The 21,229-nt window shown below is 45.3% G+C and overlaps 1 protein-coding gene across 4 annotated transcripts in view; it reads right to left on the bottom strand.

The window, feature by feature from the left end:
- Positions 1–8,356: 8,356 nt before the first annotated feature.
- LOC115205990 (latent-transforming growth factor beta-binding protein 4) overlaps positions 8,357–21,229 on the bottom strand; it is a 78,581-nt gene continuing 65,708 nt past the window's right edge. For 3 of the 4 annotated variants that reach the window (XM_029772477.1, XM_029772474.1, XM_029772476.1), the window contains 15 exons: positions 18,893–19,018; positions 18,637–18,762; positions 18,184–18,312; positions 17,783–17,908; positions 15,493–15,618; positions 15,116–15,259; positions 14,527–14,784; positions 14,013–14,081; positions 13,619–13,747; positions 13,328–13,474; positions 12,923–13,075; positions 12,430–12,724; positions 12,053–12,330; positions 11,718–11,867; positions 8,357–9,809 (listed from right to left, as the gene is read on the bottom strand). In XM_029772477.1, the coding sequence (XP_029628337.1) occupies positions 9,676–9,809; positions 11,718–11,867; positions 12,053–12,330; positions 12,430–12,724; positions 12,923–13,075; positions 13,328–13,474; positions 13,619–13,747; positions 14,013–14,081; positions 14,527–14,784; positions 15,116–15,259; positions 15,493–15,618; positions 17,783–17,908; positions 18,184–18,312; positions 18,637–18,762; positions 18,893–19,018 (2,390 nt within the window). In that variant the 3' untranslated portion in view covers positions 8,357–9,675. The remainder of the gene's footprint in view (positions 9,810–11,717; positions 11,868–12,052; positions 12,331–12,429; positions 12,725–12,922; positions 13,076–13,327; positions 13,475–13,618; positions 13,748–14,012; positions 14,082–14,526; positions 14,785–15,115; positions 15,260–15,492; positions 15,619–17,782; positions 17,909–18,183; positions 18,313–18,636; positions 18,763–18,892; positions 19,019–21,229) is intronic. The other variant, XM_029772475.1, reaches the window with a different exon arrangement.

Here is a 21,229-nt window from a genome sequence, read left to right as displayed (position 1 = left end):
ACAGAGAAAGCACTCAGTACAGACTCACGGACACGGCATCCTCTTTGTTCCTCATAACAATGTCTCACTTTTAAAAGCTATAAATTGCATATCGGTGACAGTAGTATTCTAATTCCTGAACCAAAATGCATCACTATTCCTGAAGTATTTGAATTAAGATTGTCCAGTCTCACATAGGTCTTTCTCTTTGAAGTGTGTTTTCATGGTTAATCTTTGAAAGTCAGGTAAGGTGAGCTTGAGAGAAAGTGAGAGGCAGGCAGGGGGAATTAGAACAGGCCGGAAAACCAAGGGATAGAATTAGACTAGAGAAAGGGAGGGGAGGGAGGTAGTGGAAAGAGAGAGGGAATTCTTACTTGGAACTGGTCAGTAGGTCAGGTACATGTGTACAGTACAAGGCTTACATCTGGTGAAAGGGGAGGTGGGGATGAGGTAGGAGGGTTAGGGTGGCTGGAGGGTGAGGATTAGGAGCCGTCCGATGCCAGTGTGTTGGCAGGGGTGCTGAAGCAGCACTTTTGGACAACCCTGATGTGTGAAAACCCTGTGAGGAGCGAGAACATCCAAATCCAGCCACCAGACACCTTAGCCAAGTTTATACCTGGCGCTAACATGGGTCCTTTGTCCTGATCTTGTCTGCATCCTGACTGTGCGCACATTTCCAGAAATATGTCTACACACACGGTATTCAAATGTGTCGGTTATCCATCTACTGTGTTTGCATTGTGACCACATTTCCTGGTCCCTTCTTTTATACAAATTATTTCACAGCTATTCTTTAAAAATAATATGTATTTATTTTTTGTAAGACACATATTGATATAATCATTCAATGGTGCCAGCTGTCAATGATTTTAAAGGGCGGAATGATGACGATTTAAATGGTTTCTCTGTCCAGATCTGTCTACACTTGTAAGATATCCACACACAAGGCGTGTCTGACTCCCTCCGGAGGTGGGCAGGATGATCTGATCACAATCTTTTGATGTCTACACCTGTCCAAAAATATCGGCACAATCAGAATGCGGACAAGATCAGGACAAAAGACGGAAGTTAGAAACAGGTATAAACGCTGTTCTAGATACCTGCTTCACTTGAGTTACTGGTATTAGCTGGATCCCAATAAGTTTCAAAATAGATTATCCAACAAAAATGTATCAATCCATTTGGCATATTATACAGTGCAATTGGAAGGTATTCAGACCCCTTGACTTTTTCCATATTTTGTTATGTTACAGCCTTGTTCTAAAATGGATTAAATTATTTCCCCCCCCCATCAATCTACACACAATACCCCATAATGACAAAGCAAAAAAACGTTTATTAGAAATTTATGCAAATGTATTAAAAATAAAAACTGAAATATCACATTTACATAAGTATTCAGACACTTTACTCAGTACTTTGTTGAAGCACCTTTGGCAGCAATTACAGCCTAGAGACTTCTTGGGTATGATGCTACAAGCTTGGCACACCTGTATTTGGGGAGTTTCTCCCATTCTTTTCTGCAGATCCTGTCAAGCTCTGTCAGGTTGGATGGGGAGCGTCGCTGCACAGCTATTTTCAGGTCTCTCCAGAGATGTTAGATCGGGTTTAAGTCCGAGCTCTGGCTGGGCCACTCAATGACATTCAGAGACTTTTCCCCATGCCACTTGGCTGTGTGCTTAGAATCGTTGTCCTGTTGGAAGGTAAACCTTCGCCCCAGTCTGAGGTCCTGAGCGCTCTGGAGAAGGTTTTCATCAAGGATCTCTCTGAACTTTGCTCCGTTCATCTTTCCCTTGATCCTGACTGGTCTCCCAGTACCTGACGCTGAAAAACATCCCCACAGCATGATGCTGGCACTACCATGCTTCACCGTAGGGATGGTGCCAGGTTTCCTCCAGATGTGACGCTTGGCATTCAGGCCAAAGAGTTCAATCTTGGTTTCATCAGATCAGAGGAACTTGTTTCTCATAGTCTGGGAGTCCTTTAGGTGCCTTTTGGCAAACTCCAAGCGGGCTGTCATGTGCATTTTACTGAGGGGTGGCTTCTGTCTGGCCACTCTACCATAAAGGCCTGATTGGTGGAGTGCTGCAGAGATGGTTGTCCTTCTGGAAGGTTCTCCCATCTCCACAGAGGAACTCTGGAGCTCTGTCAGAGTGACCATCAACTTCTTGGTCACCTCCCTGACCAAGGCCCTTCTCCCCTGATTGCTCAGTTTGGCCAGGCGGCCAGCTCTAGGAAGAGTCTTGGTGGTTCCACACTTCTTCCATTTAAGAATGATGGAGGTCACTGTGTTCTTGGGGACATTTAATGCTGCAGAATGTTTTTGGTACCCTTCCCCAGATCTATGCTTCGACACAACCCTGTCTCGGAGCTCTACGGACAATTCCTTCGACCTCATGGCTTGTTTTTTTCTCTGAACTGCACTGTCAACTGTGGGACAGGTGTGTGTGCCTTTGCAAATCATGTACAATCAATTGAATTTACCACAGATGGACTCCAATGAAGTTGTCAAGGATGATCAATGGACATAGTGTCACGAATCCCACCGAAGGTGGCTCCCCTGCCTGTTCAGGCGGTGCTCGGCGGTCGTCGTCGCCGGCCTACTAGCCACCGCTGATCCCTTTTTCCTTTTCGGTTTGTATGATCTTATTGTTTGCACCTGTTCCCTGTTGTGTTTCTTGATTTGTGTTTATTTAAGCCTGTTTAGCCCGCCCAGGTTTGTGCGGGATTATTTCGCTGTTGTGTTATTTTGGACGTGCTGGCTGAAGCCTTATTTCTCTCTCTAGACCTTTTTGCCCTGTGTTTTGGGTTGGTCATTTATTTTACGCGCCCTTCTGTTTTGGCGTGACCGGTTTGTGCAGGAGGAAATAAAGACGTTGTACTGATCCTCTGCTCTCTGCGCCTGACTCCAACCACCACTCCTAGTATCCCGTGACACACAGGATGCACCTGAGCTCAATTTCGAGTCTCATAGCAAAGGGTATTTCTGTTTTTTTATTTTTAATACATTTGCAAAAATGTCTAAAAACCGGTTTACACTTTGTCATTATGGGGTATTGTGTGTAGATTTATTTGTTTACATTTTTTTTATTTCACCTTTATTTAACCAGGTAGGCAAGTTGAGAACAAGTTCTCATTTACAACTGCGACCTGGCCAAGATAAAGCAAAGCAGTTCGACACTGTAACGGTCGTCGTACGTAGTGGACCAAGGCACAGCGGGTTGAGTGCTCATAGTGACTTTATTTTAACACTGAATAAACAAAACAAGAAAACGATCGAACGAACAACGATGTACAGCTGTTCCTGATTGAGAGCCATACCAGGCCAACAAAGAAATACACAACATAGAAATACGAAATATAGAAAATAACCCCAAAACCCCGGAATTCTCTAACTAAACACCCCTCTACATAAACACATATACTAACAAACCCCGAACCACATAAAACAAATACCCCCCTGCCACGTCCTGACCAAACTACAATAACCCCTTTACTGGTCAGAACGTGACAGTACCCCCCCCCCCCCAAAGGTGCAGACCCCGGATGCACCTCACACAAAAAATAAACACAAAAATAAACCCCCCAAACTAAAGGGAGGGAAGGGAGGGTGGCTGCCGTCACCGACGGTTCCCGTGCTACACCCCCCCCTCCCCAATCCTCCTACTGTGGAGGTGGCTCAGGCTCTGTCCTTAGTCCCCCACCTAACCTGTCCACCCCCGCTGAATACCTCTGGCTGAAGCACTTCGCTGTAGACCTCGGGCAGACGGACGATTCTGGGAGCTCCAGACTGTAGGGCGACTCTGGGAGCTCTGGACTGTAGGGCGACTCTGGCTGCGCCGATTCCGGACTGTAGGGCGACTCACTCGGTTCCGGACTGTAGGGCGACTCACTCGGTTCCGGACTGTAGGCCGTCTCACTCGGTTCCGGACTGTAGGCCGTCTCACTCGGTTCCGGACTGTAGGCCGTCTCTCTTGGTTTCGGACTGTGGGCCATCTCTAGACTGGGCACTGTCGTCGGACACTCTGGACGGGGCACTGTTTCCGGAAGCTCTGGACGAGGCACTATTGCCGGAAGCTCTGGACGGGGACTGCGCACTGAAGGCCTGATGCGTGGAGCTGGCTTAGGACGCGCCAGACTAAGGACACGCACCACAGGGCTAGTGCGAGGAGCAGGAGCAGGACGAGCTGGACTGGGCTGACGCTCTGGAGGCCTGGTGCGTGGGGCTGGTAGTGGAGGTACCAGACTGGTGACACACACCCCAAGGCTAGTGCGAGGAGCGGGAACAGGACGTACTAGACTGGGCTGACGCACTGGAGGCATGGTGCGTGGTGCTGGCTTTGGACACGCCAGAGTGGAGAGACGCACCTCAGGGCTAGTACGAGGAGCAGGAACTGGGTACACAGGGCCATGGGTAAACACTGGAGGTCTGGAGCGCACCTCCTGCACAACCCGTCCTGGCTGGATGGTAATAGCAGCCCTGCATGAGCGGAGTGCTGGCACAGGGCGAACTGGGCTGTGCAGAGGCCTGATGGTTGCCGTGCGTAGAACAGGCATAGGGTAGCCTGGGCCTAGGAGGCGCACTGGTGGCCAGATGTGCTGCGCAGGCATCCTCCTTCCAGGCTGGATGCCCACTCTAGCACGGCACTTGCGAGGGGCTGGGATCACTCGCACCGGACTGTTGTGCGTGCGCATGGGCGAGATCGTGCGCACTTCCGCATACTCCGGCGCTCTCCACTCCATACGCTCCCCATAATAAGCACGGGGAGTTGGCTTAGGGCTCACCCTTGGCCCAGTCAAACTACCCGTGTGCCCCCCAAAAAAATTATTGGGGGTGCCTCTCGTGCTTCCCAATTGGCCCGTATAAAGCTTCATACCGGCGCCGCTCCGCCTTGGCTGCCTCTATCTCCTCCGGTGGGCGACGGTATTCACCAGCCTGGTGCCATGGTCCAGCCCCGTCCAGAATCTCCTCCCATGTCCACAATTCCCTGTAGTCCACATATTCCTCTCCAGCTCCTTACCCCGCTGCTTGGTCCGTTTGTGGTGGGTAGTTCTGTAATGGTCGTTGTACGTAGTGGACCAAGGCGCAGCGGGTTGAGTGCTCATAGTGACTTTATTTTAACACTGAACAAACAAAACAAGAAAACGATCGAATGAACAGGATTGCAGGCTAAACACACAGCTATGCAACAACAACTTCCCACAAAGGGTCAGGTGAAAACAGGCTACATAAGTATGACTCTCAATCAGCAACAACGATGTACAGCTGTTCCTGATTGAGAGCCATACCAGGCCAACAAAGAAATACACAACATAGACAGAGCATAGAAATACAAAATATAGAAAATAACTCAAAAACCCCGGAATACTCTAACCAAACACCCCTCTACATAAACACATATACTAACAAACCCCGAACCACATAAAACAAATACCCCCCTGCCACGTCCTGACTAAACTACAATAACAAATAACCCCTTTACTGGTCAGAACGTGACAGACACATATAACAACACAGAGTTACACAAGGAGTAAATCAAACATACAGTCAATAATACAGTAGAAAAATAAGTCTATATACAATGTGAGCAAATGAGGTGAGATAAGGGAGGTAAAGGCAATAAATAGGCCATGGTGGCGAAGTAAATACAATATAGCAATTAAAACACTGGAATGGTAGATTTGACAGTAGATGAGTGTGCAAAGTAGAAATACTGGGGTGCAAAGGAGCAAAATAAATAAATACAGTAGGGGAAGAGGGTAGTTGTTTGGGCTATTTATAGATGGGCTATGTACAGGTGCAGTGATCTGTGAGCTGCTCTGACAGCTGGTGCTTAAAGCTAGTGAGGGAGATAAGTGTTTCCAGTTTCAGAGATTTTTGTAGTTCGTTCCAGTCATTGGCAGCAGAGAACTGGAAGGAGAGGCGGCCAAAGGAGGAATTGGCTTTGGGGGTGACAAGTGAGATATACCTGCTGGAACTCGTTGATTGATTGATGAGGAAAACATTTTGTTTAATTAATTTGAGAATAAGGCTGTAACGTAACAAGATGTGGAAAAGGTCCAGGGGTCTGAATACTTTCCCGAATGCTCTGTATAACCAATACATTATGATTCCTTTTTTCTTCTTCTAAATTGTGGATATTCCAAACAAATATGATTTTGGCTAGTTCCCTGATACATTTACACATGGTATTCCTCCATCTCAAAATGATTTGGGATGAAAGGTTCCCACAGTGGACCCCTGATGCCTCTTCTCTATTGAAACACATTCCCTGCCCTTGTCATCCCCCTGCTGTGAAATGTATTACAGCACAGCAGCACACTGACCCGGTTCTGACCCGGGTAGGCCCCCAGTACAGGGAGATAGGATTACTGTCTAGTCTGACACTACCTGACACTTCTCATTCCTCCTCAACCCTAATCCAACAATGGCTACATCAGCAAGATATCCCCCCCCCCACACACACACACTCAACGCACACACACTCACACAGACACTCACACACGCACAGAGAGAGAGCCTCAGTTGACCTTGTTAACACAAACAGCACCATCAGGGCTAATGGGTGAAATCAAGTGATTCTATAGCTCCCTGGGTGTGTACTGAGGCGCGGGTCAGCCTGGGTCCAGTTTTCATGCTCTGTTACAGTGCGGGTCAATGGCACAGACAGGACTGAACTCTCTCCCTCTCTGTGATGGAGCCAGTGGACCAGGAGCCTGCTGTTGCCCATCTTGTCCCTTGTCCTGATCCCATATCATTACATTGTAACAGGCTGAAAGTCCACTTACAAAACTATAATAATACTAATGCCTGTTTTTAAGGTACTCTTACCGCTACAATGATCATTTAATAAAGGCTCCATAGTCACTACATGTTTAAAGGCTGAGTGATATACACAGAGAGTACAAAACATTAAGAACACCCGCTCTTTCCATGACATAGACTGACCAGGTGAAAGCTATGATCCCCTATTGATGTCACTTGTTAAATCCACTTCAAATCAGTGTAGATTAAGGGGAGGAGACAGGTTAATTAATTACTTTTAAGCCTTGAGACAATTGAAACATGGATTGTGTATGTGTGCCATTTAGAGGGTGAATGGGCAAGACAAAAACAAATGCCGGTTTGTGTCAAGAACTGCTACACTGTTGGGTTTTCCCATGTGTATCAAGAATGGTCCATCTCCCAAAGGACATCCAGCCAACTTGACACAACTGTGGGCATTGCAATCAACATGGGCCAGTATCCCTGTGGAATGCTTTCGACACCTTGTGGAGTCCATGCCCCAACGAATTGAGGCTGATTTGGGGGTGCAGCTCAATATTAGGAAGGTGTTCCTAATGTTTGGTATAATGTAATTGTAGACCCACTCAAGTGGGCTATATTTGTAATAAACAAAGGATAAACAAAGGAACAGCAAATGTAGTTGTTGCTGGATATTGGTGAACACAGTAATAATGAGGCATTACAATTACTCTGAAGCTGCCACTTATCGTATTTGCCAGCAAGTGGTAAGTGTTAACACCGGTCTTCCAGTCATTTGGCCCAGATTCAGGATAGTTCATGAGGAGCGAAAACAGAGAGTGTACAGTCCAACAGAAAAAGTGAATATTTGGCTAGCCCTTGCAATCCGCAAGAGATAATTAAGTATGAAGTGAACCTCTTTAATCAGCTTTGTAGTGTGTGGTGAAGGATTGGCCTATAAAAGAGATTAGACATGGGATCTTTATAAACACTACTGGGAACTAGGGTTAGAATAGCAGGTAAATGGATTAGAGGCCTGGCCACATAGAGCATGTGTGAGAGAGGTGGAAACTGCTGTTATGACAGTGTAAGATAGGGACAGTGATGATACTAATCAAAATTTGCCTGGCTACCCACACTCCTTTCTCCAGCCAAACGCTACACCACGCCCACATACGTTAGTTTCTTCTCCGCCATGGGTCTGGATCTGAGTACCTCTGCAACCCTTCACCGCATGCAAACACATCCGGGGCCGTCTGATTGGTCCAGAAACCAATAGGTTGAGCCAAAGCTACAACACACATGGGTAATGTAGTGGTTTGGAAATTCGTGATTGGCTTTGATACGCTGATTGGTTAGAGATGATCCAATCGCTGATGACTTTGTTTTGTACAACGCCCCTTGTGCCCCTCGTCAACACTAAGTATGTAGCGAACGGCAGTGCAGCGGAAGAATTTAGTTTGAGCCGTCAGGCTAAATCAAAATACTGTGTAATACCTACACCACTGATTTACTCCTAATGTATACTGAACTAGCTTCCAATATGTTACTACTTTATAACAACAACCTTGTAGAGTAAAAGTGTATACGATACATGTGATTCTGTAACAAAGAATGAGATCCAAAAGTCCCTTGGAATGGAAAGTGTGCAAATATATTTTCAAATAGTTTTCATAGCAATAAAGATTTAAAAAAAAAAAAATCACTGACAAAACAATTAACCAGAAACAAATACAAAAAATTACAACAAAAAAATATTGTTTAAAAAGTACACAACGGCTACATCGTCCACGAATACAGTGCATAGTGTTATACATCTTTAGGTGCTGAAAGGAGGAAATGTTTTTGGGTTTGTTTCAGCTTGTAAACTACACCAGGAAGGAACATTTACAGAAATGGTTCTACTCACTGAAACAGATATCATTTGGTAAAAAAAAGTTATTTCTCAATTGTAAATATGTACATGGTATTTTATCACTGATTGTGTATTGATCACACAAACAACATTTCAAATTGTGAATACAAAGTCAACTATCTTATATCAGTTTTAAGGTACATTCGATTCTCATGTAAAAAAAGTCTAAAGAAATAAATGTACAAACATGTCAGTGATGTGTAGCTTCCTCTTCCGCATATACATTTCTAGAAAATAATAAAAGTTATTATTACATAAAGAGTCATTTAACTTTGAACAGCATAAATTAATACAAGAAGCAATCATAAACATCAGTGGGGGGTTGTAAAATCAACAAATGGAGAGAATACAAGTCACTGACATTTTAGAGGAATACAAATTTGGTTCAGCGATGTCGCGATGTTGCTGTTTTTTTTTTGTACAGTCCAGCTGAAGAGAGCGTTCGTTAACAAAACATCCACAGACAGAGATTCTGTCTTAGACAAAGGCTCTGCTCGTCTGTAGCAGTAGCGTGCCATCTTTGTCTTGGAGACTACACTGGCCCAATTCAATGGTTCCTGTCTGCCTCAGGTCTAGGCACAGAACACGGTGTGTTGAACATGACTGAGCTCAAAGTGAGCAATCTCAATGGGCCGGATCCTACCTTTAAATACGTGTTCGTACAGTTAGGATTCTGGACAATGTACGTTAACCTCTTTTTCACCACTATGCATTTCAACTTCAAAAGAAAGGTTGGCTAAGGGACATACTTATTTACCTGCTTTAAAATAGCAGTCTCAAGTGTGTGTGTGTGTAGTTGAGCTCATGTGTATGTATAATGAGTTGTGCGTGCTGTATAAGACTCAAACTGTATTAATATCAGAGTTCTATGAACTCAAATCTCTCTCAGACACGATACGTCAGTACGTTGACGTTTTCTTCAGAGAACAGCCCTCTCAGCTTTTTTGGACAGGTATTTTAGTGAGCCCCTGATGCTTCCCCAGTAGCAGATAGGACTGTTGAGTGGGGGAAGACAATGTTCAAAGTAGTAGCTGTGTTATGCCGCCACACAGCGGTTGGACCGATGGGACATGACATAGCCTCGGTGACACACACAACGATAGGAGCCGTCTGTGTTGATGCATCGGCCGCTCGCACACACGTTGTCAGGATCCTCACATTCATTGATGTCTGGGCATAGAAGCAGAACAAGGAAACAAGTGAAAACACATACATGTGAATCAGTGAACGTCCAAATGTATATACAGTACCAGTCAAAAGTTTGGACACACCTACTCATTCAAGGGTTTTCTTCAATTTTTTTTTACTATTTTCTACATTAAAGAATAATAGTGAAGACATCAAAACTATAAAATGACACATATTGAATTATGTAGTAACCAAACAAGTGTTAAAACAAATCAAAGTATATTTTATATTTGAGATTCTTCAAAGTAGCGACCCTTTGCCTTGATGACAGCATTGCACACTCTTGGCATTCTCTCAACCAGTTTCATGAGGAATGCTTTTCCAACAGTCTTGGAGTTCCCACATATGCTGAGCACTTGTTGGCTGCTTTTCCTTCACTCTGCGGTCCAACATCCCAAACCATCTCAATTGGGTTGAGGTCGGGTGATTGTGGAGGCCAGGTCATCTGATGCAGCACTCCATCACTCTCTTTGGTCAAATAACCCTTACACAACCTGGAGGTGTGTTTTGGGTCATTGTCCTGTTGAAAAACAAATGATAGTCCCACTAAGCGTAAACCAGATGGGATGGCGTAACGCTGCAGAATGCTGTGGTAGCCAATCTGGTTAAGTGTGCCTTGAATTCTAAATAAATCACAGGCAGTGTCACCAGCAAAGCACCTGAACACCATCATAACACCTCCTCCATGCTTCATGGTGGGAACCACACATGCAGAGATCATCCGTTCACCTACTCTGCATCTCACCAGGACACGGCTGTTGGAACCAAAAATCTCAAATTTGGACTCATCAGACCAAAGGACAGATTTCCACCGGTCTAATGTCCATTGCTCGTGTTTCTTGGCCCAAGCAAGTCCCTTCTTCTTATTGGTGTCCTTTAGTAGTGGTTCCTTTGCAAAAATTCAACCATGAAGACCTGATTCACGCAGTCTCCTCTGAACAGTTGATGTTGAGATGTGTCTGTTACTTGAACTCTGTGAAGCATTTATTGGGCTGCAATCTGAGGTGCAGTTAACTCTAATGAACTTATCCTCTGCAGCAGAGGTAACTCTGGGTCTTCCTTTCCTGTGGCGGTCCTGACGAGAGCCAGTTTCATCATAGTGCTTGATGGTTTTTGCGATAGAACTTGAAGAAACTTTCAAAGTTCTTGACTGACCTTCATGTCTTAAAGTAATGATGGACTGTCGTTTCTCTTTGCTTATTTGTGCTGTTCTTGCCATAATATCGACTTGGTCTTTTACCAAATAGGGTTATGTTCTGTATACCACCCCTACCTTGTCACAACACAACTGATTGGCTCAAATACATTGAGGAAAGAAATTCCACAAAATATATTTTAACAAGGCACACCTGTTAATTGAAATGCATTCCAGGTGACTACCTCATGAAGCTGGTTGAGAGAATGCCAAGAGTGTGCAAAGCTGTCATCAAGGCAAAGGGTGGCTACTTTGAAGAATCTCAAATATAAAATACATTTTGATTTGTTTAACTCTTTTTTGGTTACCACATACTACAGTTATGTCATAGTTCTGATGTCTTCACTATTATTCTACAATGTAGAAAATAGTCAAAAATAAAGAAAAACCCTTGAATGAGTAGGTGTGTCCAAACTGTTGACTGGTACTGTATGTTCCGGTAGATGTGTAAAATGGTAAATCTATACATTTCCCTGGAAATTTCTAGATTCTCCATTGCACTGGTAAATCTACAGATTTTACTGTAACATAAATGTCAATCTGAGAATAAGAGAATGGCTCTTGCTATGTGATGCATACAGTATATAGATTGAAAGGCATAAGGTTCGAAGGACTAGTGAAAGACAGGGAGTTTTGCATATAGACAACTGCGATTAGTTGAAGGGTTTGTGGATTGTGTGAGGAGGGATACCTACCTATGCAGGCCATGGAGGTCATGTCCAGCTCGTATCCCTCGTAGCAGTCACACGTGTATCCCTCCGCCACACGGATACACCTGCCGTTCTCACAGCCGTGCAGTATCCCACAGTCCTCTGTGCTCAGGCCTGCATACGGCTCATATCGTCCTGGAGCGGGGAGAGGAGGAGATGGTCAGAAGTAAGAACAGATAGCTAATAAAAACACATTTTTTCACAGGACCTAGGCTAAGTTTACATCTTAAAATAAATGTGAAATATTTTGGGTAATGCAGCAGCATTGACAATGCAGTAAATGCAGTAAATGCAGTAATGCACAGAAAGAGAGGGCTTACTCTCATAGACTCTCCTTGGGCCTCCGCCTCCACCAACTGGCCCCCGTCTGTCAGGGAACGGGGGTTCCACACGCCAGGGTTCTAGCCCCTCTTCCTCCTCACTGTAGGGGTCACTGTCCGGGAGGGGGGCCAGACTCAGAGGGAGGCCCTCGGGGATGGGGAGAGGGGGCCGCGCCCCAAAGGCAAGCTCAGAACGAGGGTCTGGGAGGGTCCGGAAGGGAAGTCTCGGAGGCGCGTCAGGCGGGCCGTAGTCGTCCTCGTCATAGTACCGCTCAGGACTGGGAGGGAGAAATCCAACATGTTTGTCGAGAACATATGTTGCGTCTTGTGATGATGTATGTGAATGAGTGAGTGTGGTGAATAGGGCAGTGTGTTACATGTATCCTGAGGGCCGTCTGTATGGGCTCTCTGGGATGCTGAATGTGCTGGGCGTTCTGCCTCTGAAGCCAGACCTGCTGCCCCCTGGTGGTGTGTAGTCGTCATAGTCAGGCCGGGGGTACTCAGGCCTGCGGCGGATGGGGTCTGGGAAGGAGTCCGGTCCATAGGGCACGCGATACCCCCCTCCTCCTCCTCTGCCGGGTCCTGGCCCTGGGTCCGGACCGTAGCGGTCAGGGAAGGAGGGAGGAAACTCTGGGGGCCTCAGGATGACGTTACACCGAGCCTCATAGTCCTCTGAAAGAGGCAGAGAAGGAAAAGAGGCGTAGACCAAAAATGACACCATAAGCACAACACTCTTCCGCAACAGAGCTACATTTTGCTTGTATCTCGTGACAAAATGCTAACACAGCGGAGTGTTCAATGCAAATACTCATCCACAATCAGCGTGGCCGTAGTAGCTCATCAGTGAGTGTGCGGTCAGTCTAGTAGTACCTGAGTCTCTGGCAGGACACAGAGCACACTGCAGTCCCCAGCCCTCTCCATACAGACAGCAGCACTCAGTGAAGGTGACCTGTCTGCCCAGCAGGGGGCTCTGACACACAAGGTCTGGTGTGACATACTGCCAGCAGAAGGACAGTTTCTCATCTGGAGACAGGAGGGAGAGGGCAGGAATGAGGAGGGGAAGGGTGAGATGGAAAGAGAGGCAAAGAAAGATGGAGAAAGGGAGGTGGGAAAAACGAGGGAAAGATAGATGGGGAAAGCAGGAGCGAGAGATAGATTGAAAACAGACGGTGAGAGAGAGAGCTCACAGTTTGAGCTAATAAGTAAAAAATGAGTAGTGAGGACTCATAAGGTGAGTTATTGTGCACTCCCGTCTCCCAGTGTATGTAGTCTTACCCACGGCGAGGCCAGTGGAATTGACACAGCTGCGCTGAGTGTCGTCCAACACAAGAGGAGGCACGCAGGTACAGAAGTGTGAGCCTAATGTGTTGACGCAGATTCCCCCTGGACAGCTGTCCTCCCCTGCCTCACACTCATCAACATCTACCAGGAGAGGACAGAGACAGAGACAGAGAGAGAGATGAGATTTTAGGAACCTACCCATTATATACATCCATCTAATTCAACCACAATTATGAAGACTGGGTCAAAACGGCCCAATATCACTGATGAAGATATGCCACTAACCGATGCACTCCAGAAACACGTTGTCGTAGTAGTAGCCACTGGTGCAGTAGCAGGAGTAGCCAGGGATGTTGTTGACACATACACCGCTCTTACACACCTCAGGGTGGAACAGTTTACACTCATCCACATCTGTGAGAGGAGATGAAGGCCTGGATTACAGGTACGGTACAGTATCAGCAATAAGCATGACTAGGTCAAATAGGGGTGCTTATATTTGTCCTGTTTCACACATGTACAAGTGTGAAATGAAAATGCAACCCTGGAACAATTAGGGTTAAGTGCTTTGCTCATTTAGTCGGCTCAGGGATATTGAACGAGCAACTTTTCGGTTACAGGCCCAACGCTCTAACCGCTAGGCTACCTGCCGCATGTGTGTATGTGAGACCGCCGTTACCTTTGTAGCTAAACGCTCTTGGCCCAGTCACATATCCACGTCCGCTGGGGCACAACGCCTGGTGCTCGGCTGAACAGCGTCCACAGGAAACAACAACACGACACATCAGAGAGGAACACTTCACGATATCAGGGATAACTTTTTCCGAGTGGGTTGACAGGTGGAGCTGACTCCAGGAGTCCACCATAGACATACATACTCTCTTTAGTCGTATACATATACATATATCCCATGGAGACCACAGGAGGCTGCTGACGGGAAAACAGCTCATTATAATGGCAGAAACGGAGCAAATGGAATGGCATCAAACACATGGGAACAATGCGATTGATGTATTTGATAGCATTCCACCGACTCCGCTCCAGCCATTACCACGAGCCCATTCTCTCCTTTTCGGTGCCACCAACCTCCTGTGCTAGATACATACTCAACATAGTCATACTATATACAAAACTATACTATACTATATACTAAATACATACTATTCACATCAGTGTTGATCACTGGTCCCTACCTGTGCCTAGTTGAGGACAGGGGTCGAACTGGCAGCCCATGCCCCAGCCCTGGCCCACGGTGCAGCAGCACTCCTGCTGAGTGGTGTTGCGGGCCAGGACGCTGCACGAGCTCTGCTCCTCGGTGTTGTAGTAACACTCCCTCAACTCGCCAGGCCGGGCAGGGGGCAGCTGGGACGCATCGGGCCGACGCTGGGGACCAAGGCCGGTGGTGGAGGAAGAAGAAGACGAGGAGGAGCCGCCAGGGAACACGGGAAGACCTGTGAGACACGTGGACGTGACGTTTGAGGGTTGAGGTGTGTGTGGTTATGGCTGCGCCGCTGACCACCAAGACAACATAGTGTTACCTGATGAACAGCAGGGGGCAGCAACACCAAGCTGTTTGAATGGGCACCTGTTGAAGAGGTCTCACCAAACTCACCATGCACAAACTGATGTTAAATGCCAATAAAACAGTGTAGGAATGAACATTTGAAGCAGAGAAAGTGTTATTCCCATCAGGGAATAGAAATGTTTATTTTCGTACGGGGAAAAACAAGCTTATCTAGATAATCCTCGAAAAGCACAATAGTGTTGGACACTGTACAGTACCTGGTCGGTGCGTGCTGAGGCACTGTCCTGAGCGCGTATCAAACTCTTCCCCATGTCCTGGACACTCACACATGAAGGAGCCATCCACATTCTCACAGCGTGCCGCGCCACACACGCCCTGCATAGTCTCACACTCGTTTTCATCTAGAGATAGAGAGATAGATAGAGAGAAAGGGAGAGCAAAATGGAGAAAGAGAGTGAGCGAGAGAGTGAGAGAAAGAGAGTGAGAGAGTGAGTGAGCGCGAGAGCGAAAGAAAGAGAAATATGGGGCGAAAAGATATAACGATGTAGGCTAAACCAAGCAAAGACAAATGACAGTACAGCATGGTGGCGTTTGTACACTTATCAGAGACTCGTGCATCTGTGTTGAGACATACCCACACATCCCTTCCCATCGCTGGTGGCTGTGTAGCCCTGGTCACACATGCACTGGTATGTTCCAATTAGGTTCTGGCAGAACGCATGCTCCCCGCATACGGTCTCATTGGCACACTCATTGATATCTGTGAGATAAGAAGAAACAGAAGTGGAGAGAGAGATGTCTCCTAAATGAATCTGAAGCATGGTCTCAAGTATGATCACTGTCATCATTATATTTACAGTGGGGGAAAAAAGTATTTGATCCCCTGCTGATTTTGTACGTTTGCCCACTGACAAAGAAAGGATCAGTCTATAATTTTAATGGTAGGTTTATTTGAACAGTGAGAGACAGAATAGCTACAAAAATATCCAGAAAAAACGCATGTCAAAAATTATATAAATTGATTTGCATTTTAATGAGGGAAATAAGTATTTGACCCCCTCTCAATCAGAAAGATTTCTGGCTCCCAGGTGTCTTTTATACAGGTAACGAGCTGAGATTAGGAGCACACTCTTAAAGGGAGTGCTCCTAACCGCAGCTTGTTACCTGTAAAAAAGACACCTGTCCACAGAAGCAATCAATCAATCAGATTCCAAACTCTCCATAATGGCCAAGACCAAAGAGCTCTCCAAGGATGTCAGGGACAAGATTGTAGACCTACACAAGGCTGGAATGGGCTACTAGACCATCGCCAAGCAGCTTGGTGAGAAGGTGACAACATTTGGTGCGATTATTCGCAAATGGAAGACACACAAAAGAACTGTCAATATCCCTCGGCCTGGGGCTCCATGCAAGATCTCACCTTGTGGAGTTGCAATGATCATGAGAACGGTGAGGAATCAGCCCAGAACTACACTCGAGGATCTTGTCAATGATCTCAAGGCAGCTGGGACCATAGTCACCAAGAAAACAATTGGTAACACACTACGCCGTGAAGGACTGAAATCCTGCAGCGCCCGCAAGGTCCCCCTGCTCAAGAATACATATACATGCCCGTCTGAAGTTTGCCAATGAACATCTGAATGACTCAGAGGACAACTGGTGAAAGTGTTGTGGTCAGATGAGACCAAAATGGAGCTCTTTGACATCAACTCAACTCGCCGTGTTTGGAGGAGGAGGAATGCTGCCTATGACCCCAAGAACACCATCTCCACCGTCAAACATGGAGGTGGAAACATTATGCTTTGGGGGTGTTTTTCTGCTAAGGGGACAGGACAACTTCACCGCATCAAAGGGACGATGGACCGGCCATGTACCGTCAAATCTTGGGTGAGAACCTCCTTCCCTCAGCCAGGGCATTGAAAATGGGTCGTGGATGGGTATTCCAGCATGACAATGACCCAAAACACACGGCCAAGTCAACAAAGGAGTGGCTCAAGAAGAAGCACATTAAGGTCCTGGAGTGGCCTAGCCAGTCTCCAGACCTTAATCCCATAGAAAATCTGTGGAGGGAGCTGAAGGTTCGAGTTGCCAAACGTCAGCCTCGAAACCTTAATGACTTGGAGAAGATCTGCAAAGAGGAGTGGGACAAAATCCCTCCTGAGATGTGTGCAAACATGGTGGCCAACTACAAGAAACGTCTGACCTCTGTGATTGCCAACAAGGGTTTTGCCACCAAGTACTAAGTCATGTTTTGCAGATGGGTCAAATACTTATTTCCCTCATTAAAATGCAAATCATTTTGACATGCGTTTTTCTGGATTTTTTGTTGTTGTTGTTATTCTGTCTCTCACTGTTCAAATAAACCTACTACTAAAATTATAGACTGATCATTTCTTTGTAAGTGGGCAAACGTACAAAATCAGCAGCGGATCAAATACATTTTTCCCCCACTGTAGATGGATAAACTTGATTAAATTATTTAAAGGTATAAAGCAATAGTCAGTGAAGACAATACAGTGAGATATATCCCTAGCTCTTTTTCACAATGTCTGTGTGTCTGCGTGTTACAGATGCATATCTTGGCAAGGAAAGGCGAATGGCATTCTTGTGACTGAGCATCTGCGAGGTGAAAGCCTCCAACCTGACACATCAATCAAACACAGCTGCCATGATGAGCAAACCCTTATGCCCCGCCCTCAGCCTGGATCCCACATCTGTGTCCAATATGCCAAACATTCCTACATAAACTATCATGGCTAAACTGTATGACAGTATAATGAGAACGGCATTCAATCTCGAAAGATCATTGAAAAATAAATCAAGTGGATTAAAAAATACAAGAATAATAAAAAGTTGATTCTTATGTGTGAACTAGATTTAGTAAAGGATGAAGTCGATGAGGATGATGAAGAGATGGAACTGACCGACGCACTCTCCGGTGCGGGTGACCCGGTAGCCCGGCTCACAGGAGGTGATACAGCGGTAGGAGCCAATGGTGTTCTCACAACGTTGTGACCGACACACTGCTCCCTCTGAGCACTCATCTACATCTGGGAGAGAGAGAGGGGATCACACACACACACACACACACAGACACAGACACAGACACAGACACACACAAACACACACACACACACACACACACACACACACACACACACACACACACCACACACACACACACACACACACACAAAAAAAAACTTCAGCATCCCCATAGCTCAGTCCCGAAAGCTGTGCGTATTACATAAAATGGACACGCGTTTTCAATGGTCTGTCTACGGTGGATGATGAACAATGCAGAGTAGTTGAGGTGTTGAGTTACCCAGACAGGCTGTCTTCTCTGGGTTGGTGGTGAATCCCACTTGGCACTGGCACTGGTAGGAGCCCTCTGTGTTGACACAGCGCCCATCCTGGCACACCCCCGGGCCTGACCTGGCACACTCATCCACATCTGGGCACGCAATGACAACACGCCATTACATCACCACAGACAACCCTGCTGTGCCTACCGCCAAGCAAAGCAATCTCACTGTGTGAGAGGCTATGAGTAATATAATCTGTGTAAAGTAGCCTATAAAGGATTATTTGTATAAGGGATTAGAGTTGTCCAAGTTAATGGGCTGTGCAGTTTAAACAGAGTAAACAGCAAATATATGTAATGAGTAGAGACTTCTCCATTCTGCAGGTTTAAGAGTAGCCTACAGAAAAACCAGTGGGACTTGGGTGTGTGCATGAGGTGTGTGTGTGTGTGTGTGATATGGTCGTTTGGCCTCACCTAGGCAGGAGCTGCCGTCGCTGCTGGTGGTGTAACCCTGGGAACACACACAGCGGTAGGAGCCCTCTGTGTTCACACACTCTCCCTTGGGGAAGCAGTACTCCCCCTCTAGACACTCGTTGACGTCTGTGAAAAGACAAGACAACCATGTTAAAATATGACAGAAAAGAACACCCAATGTATATACACGTCAGCAAAGGATATCCCCAACATTGTGGCATTCGTCACCATCATTATCGCCGTCATCGATACTGACCTCTACATTGGCGTCCAAGGCCAGTGCTTCTGTAGCCTGGGTGACAGTCACAGCGGTAGGAGCCGTCCGTGTTCACACACAGTCTCGCTGCACCACAGGTGTCAGGGCTCTGGCATTCATCCACATCTGAGGAAGGGAGAGGGGAATGCTCATTGGTACTGCAGGTTGGTCGCACAGACACACACACACACACACACACACACACACACACACACACACACACACACACACACACACACACACTTTTGCTTTCTGTTCCCGCTAAAATGGGTTAACCTCTACGGGCCACGGGGGCAGTATTGAGAATTTTGAAAAAAATATGTGCCCATTTTTAACTGCCTCCTACACCAACTCAGAAGCTAGGATATGCATATTATTAACACATTCGGATAGAAAACACTCTGAATTTTCTAAAACAGTTTGAATGGTGTCTGTAAGTATAACAAAACTCATATTGCAGGCAAAAACCTGAAAAAAAATGAGAATTTTGTGGCTGTACTATTTAGTGTCATTGTTTATTAGATACCATAGTGAGAAAGGATTCAGTTCGCAACTCCTACGGCTTCCACTAGATGTCAGCGATCTTTATAAAGTTGTTTGAAGCTTCTATGATTAACAGGGAGCAAATTAGAATGCATTGAAGTTGACGTCCCTGGGATGTCGTCACTTCCATTATGGCCTGCACCTGCGCAATCATGAGACACGAGACATTTTTAAAAAACGTTTTTCTAGACACAGGTGAGGTCGGGTTGAAACATTACTGATGTTTCACGTTAAAAATGGCTCTAAAGATTGATGCTAAACAACGTTTGACATGTTTGAACAAACGTAAATAGATTATTTTTGTAACTTTTTAAACTTTTCGCCGTGACTTCACACACCCCCCCCGCGCTACTTTTTAGTAGCCACCGAAGCGCTAACAACATGGAACAACTTGGAGTTATTTGGACATCAATTATGAACTTTGTCAAAAGAAACCACATTTGTTGTGGACCTGGAATTCCTGGAACTGCCAATGGATGAAGATAATCAAAGGTAATGGATTATTGACAATAGTATTATTGATATTACATGGTTACAAGATGATGCTAAGCTAATTAGGCTAGCTTATTGTTCTTAGCACAGCACCCGGTTTATTGCAACTTGTGATTTCCCAGTAAAGTTATTTTGAAATCTGGCAAGACAGTATCATTTACGAAATGTTAAACTATAATTATTTGAATGACAATATTATAATTTACCAATGTTTTCGAATAGTAATTTAGAAAATTTTAACGTTGTTCACCGGAAGCATTTCAGAGAAGAAAAAAATCAGAATTTCACCGCTACTGTAAAATGCGGTTTTTGGATATAAATATGAACTTGATGGAACAAAAAATGCATGTATTGTATAACATAATGTCCTAGGAGTGTCATCTGATGGAGATTGTCAAAGGTTGGTGCATAATTTTAGCTGGTTTCTGCTTTTGGTGACGCCTGACCTTGAATTGAAAATGGATGTTTGTACTTTTGTGGCTATGTACTGTCCTAACATAATCTAACTTTATGCTTTTGCCGTAAAGCCTCTTTGAAAATCGAACAATGTGGTTAGATTAAGGAGATGTTTATCTTTTAAATGGTGTAAAATAGTTGATTGTTTGAGAAATTGAAATTATTAGATTTTTGATGTTTTGAATTTCCAGCCTTGCTAGCAATCCCGTCTCAGGGTTCATTGCTAACCCGTGGCCTCAACAGGTTTTAAACAGCTTCCAAGTGTTTCTCTTAAATCAACACAGCACCAATGGGCTCGGTCCCTTATGGATATAACTTTTTGACAGTGAAACCACTCCAACGAGACATCCATCCATTCTCAAGTGTTACATCCATTTCTAAGGTGTCTCTGATTTACACGCTATCCCCTTTGAAGTCTAAACATCTGTTGAAAACTCTGTTGGTTCACATCAGCACCAGTCTAACAGCCAGACATCTGCTGAATAACTCGAAGTGATTTTCATGCGCTCTGGATATTTGTATTTATTTATTTTATTTCACCTTTATTTAACCAGGTAGGCAAGTTGAGAACAAGTTCTCATTTACAATTGCGACCTGGCCAAGATAAAGCAAGCAGTTTGACACATACAACAACACAGAGTTACACATGGAGTAAAACAAACATACAGTTAATAATATAGTAGAAAAATAAGTCTATATACAACGTGAGCAAATGAGGTGAGATAAGGGAGGTAAAGGCAAAAAAGGTAATGGTGGCGAAGTAAATACAATATAGCAAGTAAAACACTGGAATGGTAGATTTGCAGTGGAAGATAGTGCAAATTAGAAATAGAAATAATGGGGTGC

This window comes from Salmo trutta, chromosome 13 (assembly GCF_901001165.1).
Source record: "Salmo trutta chromosome 13, fSalTru1.1, whole genome shotgun sequence".
Lineage (NCBI taxonomy): Eukaryota > Metazoa > Chordata > Actinopteri > Salmoniformes > Salmonidae > Salmo > Salmo trutta.
This window is presented reverse-complemented; position numbering and strand designations above follow the sequence as displayed.